The sequence below is a fragment of the Microtus ochrogaster genome, unplaced genomic scaffold (genome assembly GCF_000317375.1).
Source record: "Microtus ochrogaster isolate Prairie Vole_2 unplaced genomic scaffold, MicOch1.0 UNK48, whole genome shotgun sequence".
NCBI classification, from domain to species: Eukaryota; Metazoa; Chordata; class Mammalia; order Rodentia; family Cricetidae; genus Microtus; species Microtus ochrogaster.
In genome coordinates, this window is record NW_004949146.1 from 1,742,088 (window position 1) to 1,744,548 (window position 2,461).

General features: G+C 39.0%; 1 protein-coding gene across 6 annotated transcripts in view; it reads left to right on the forward strand.

The window, feature by feature from the left end:
• Tlk2 (tousled like kinase 2) overlaps nucleotides 1-2,461 on the forward strand; it is a 102,537-nt gene that overhangs the window by 61,051 nt on the left and 39,025 nt on the right. For all 6 annotated transcript variants that reach the window (XM_013354572.2, XM_005369413.1, XM_026777182.1 and 3 more), the window contains 2 exons: nucleotides 747-857; nucleotides 1,266-1,402. In XM_013354572.2, the coding sequence (XP_013210026.1) occupies nucleotides 747-857; nucleotides 1,266-1,402 (248 nt within the window). The remainder of the gene's footprint in view (nucleotides 1-746; nucleotides 858-1,265; nucleotides 1,403-2,461) is intronic.

Sequence of the window (2,461 nt, forward strand, 5' to 3'; positions counted from 1 at the left end):
TTAATCCCAGCACTCGGGAGGCAGAGGCAGGCGGATCTCTGTGAGTTCGAGACCAGCCTGGTCTACAGAGCTAGTTCCAGGACAGGCTCCAAAGCGACAGAGAAACCCTGTCTCGAAAAACCAAAAAAAAAAAGAAAGTGATATTATTTGGCAAGAATAGAGGTTTTTTGTTTTATTTTTCTTTTGTTTGTTTTGTTTTTAAACAACTAAGGGATAAATTCAGGATTTACAAAGACAGATTTGACCTTGGGTTAGTGGTTCTTCCCTTCTGTGTTATTTTAGGAGCCTTGAAATTTTCAAAGTATCTAACCCATCCTGTAGACTTCTGACCACAGCTAAATTAACTTAGACTCTCATATTCTTGAAGCGGGATCTTATTTTTATCTCTTGTAGGCATGGGTGTCCTGGCTTCCCTGGGGACAATCATCCACGAGAGTTCATGTTCTTTTTCTCTTTAGAAATAAGCTGAGGACATGGCTCCTTGTTGAGCTCATGGTTAGCTGACTTACTCAGGGGCTCGGAGTGGCTCCATAGCACTGCCAGAACAACTTCTAAGTTGAAAAACAGAAGAGCTTTAACATAAACAGCACTCACATGGTAACACAAAGAATGGTTAAAGGGTTGAATTACTGCCTTTATAGAGACATGCTTACTGTAGATAGTAATGATTTTTTTCTCTTCCTAGAAAGTACTTTTTACTAATCTACCTTGCTTAAAACTAATTAAAATATATTTTTCTATCAAAGGCCAACTGTGATTTGAGAAGGCAGATAGATGAACAGCAGAAGATGCTAGAGAAATATAAGGAACGATTAAACAGATGTGTCACCATGAGCAAGAAGCTTCTTATAGAAAAGGTTAGTGATAATGTGGCCTGAAGTCTAAGATTTAAAGTGTGTCATTGTGTAACACCTTAACTGAGATGAAAATATTGAAATAGAGGATTTCTGAGAAATAAAGTTCTAATAACTTGATAGCTAGAGGTGTTTCCTTGCATGTACAACACCAGACCAAGACTTCCCAGGTTATAATATGGACATGCTTTCTGGCTATTTATTGCTTTGACTGGGAGGGTGACAACTTGTCCCTGTCGAGTTTATTTTAGGTGTTGGATGTCTCCTCCACTCCCTTCTTCCTCACCCCCCTCGTTCCCTTTTGAAATGGTAAATGATTTATCAACAGTGTTTTCCTTGATAGTCCTTTCATTTTCAGTTTGTAAAAATTGCCAATTAAAGTGTTATTTGTTTTGGCCCTTTTACCCTCAGTCAAAACAAGAGAAGATGGCGTGCAGAGATAAGAGCATGCAGGACCGCTTGCGATTGGGCCACTTTACTACTGTCCGGCATGGAGCCTCTTTTACTGAACAGTGGACAGATGGCTATGCTTTCCAAAACCTCATTAAGTAAGTCAACTGTCAGGGTCGAATAGGGGACTTTTAAATGTACTTGAATTTTTAAAGTTTTCTCTAATTATGATCAGAAATGTAGGATTGGGGCTAGAGAGAGGGCTCAGGGGTTAAGAGCATTGACTGCTCTTCTAGAGTTCCTGAGTTCAATTCCCAGCACCCACATGGTGGTTCACAACCATCTATAATAGGATCTGATGACCTTTTCTGGTATGCAGAACACTCAGATATAAAATATAAATAAATAAAATTTAAGAAAAAAGAAATGTAGAATCAGTGTGGTGGTACACACTTGTAATCCTGATACTCAAGAGGCTGAGCCAGGAGAATCCTGAGAGTCATGCTTCCATATGTTTTAAAAAACTGACATAGAAAATCAGAAGGACAAAAACTTGAGTTCTAAGTGAGTTCTGCATTGAACCTAAAAGATTCAAAATTACTGAAGCTAAGGAAGACAGAATCAGGGTTTTACTTGATTGCTTTTTAATTAATAGTGATTTTTTTTTTTTTAAATACTGGTCTCAAACCCAGTGTCTCATGTGGGCCTCACATTGTAGGCCAGTGTTCTGTTAGACCCTCAGTCTCTGGGTGGTACACTTTGATAAGAAGCCAGCTGGACAAAAAGCAGTCTGTCAAGGACCCAGGATAGAAACTATGGGACTGAGCATAAGACAGAACTATAAGGAACTTTGTGAAACATGTCCATGTAGCTCTTTACACAGATGGTGGCTAATCATCTGTAAATGTCACTTCCTTGAGGCCAGGGCTCCACCAGCGGTCAGGCTAGTGACCAGCCCTATTGCCCACCTGTCTGCACATTGGAATCCTGAATACTTCTCTATCTCGGAACTTTTGGTTTTAAACACATAAGCATTTATTCCAATTTGGAAATTCATGTTTAAATCACCAAATTTGAACTGTGAGTAACTGTTAGCTCGAGATTTGATTTTTTTTTTTTTTTTTTTTTGAGAACAGGGTTTCTCTGTGGCTTTGGAGCCTGTCCTGGAACTAGCTCTGTAAACCAGATTGTATCATTATCAAATGAAATCTTGCTTT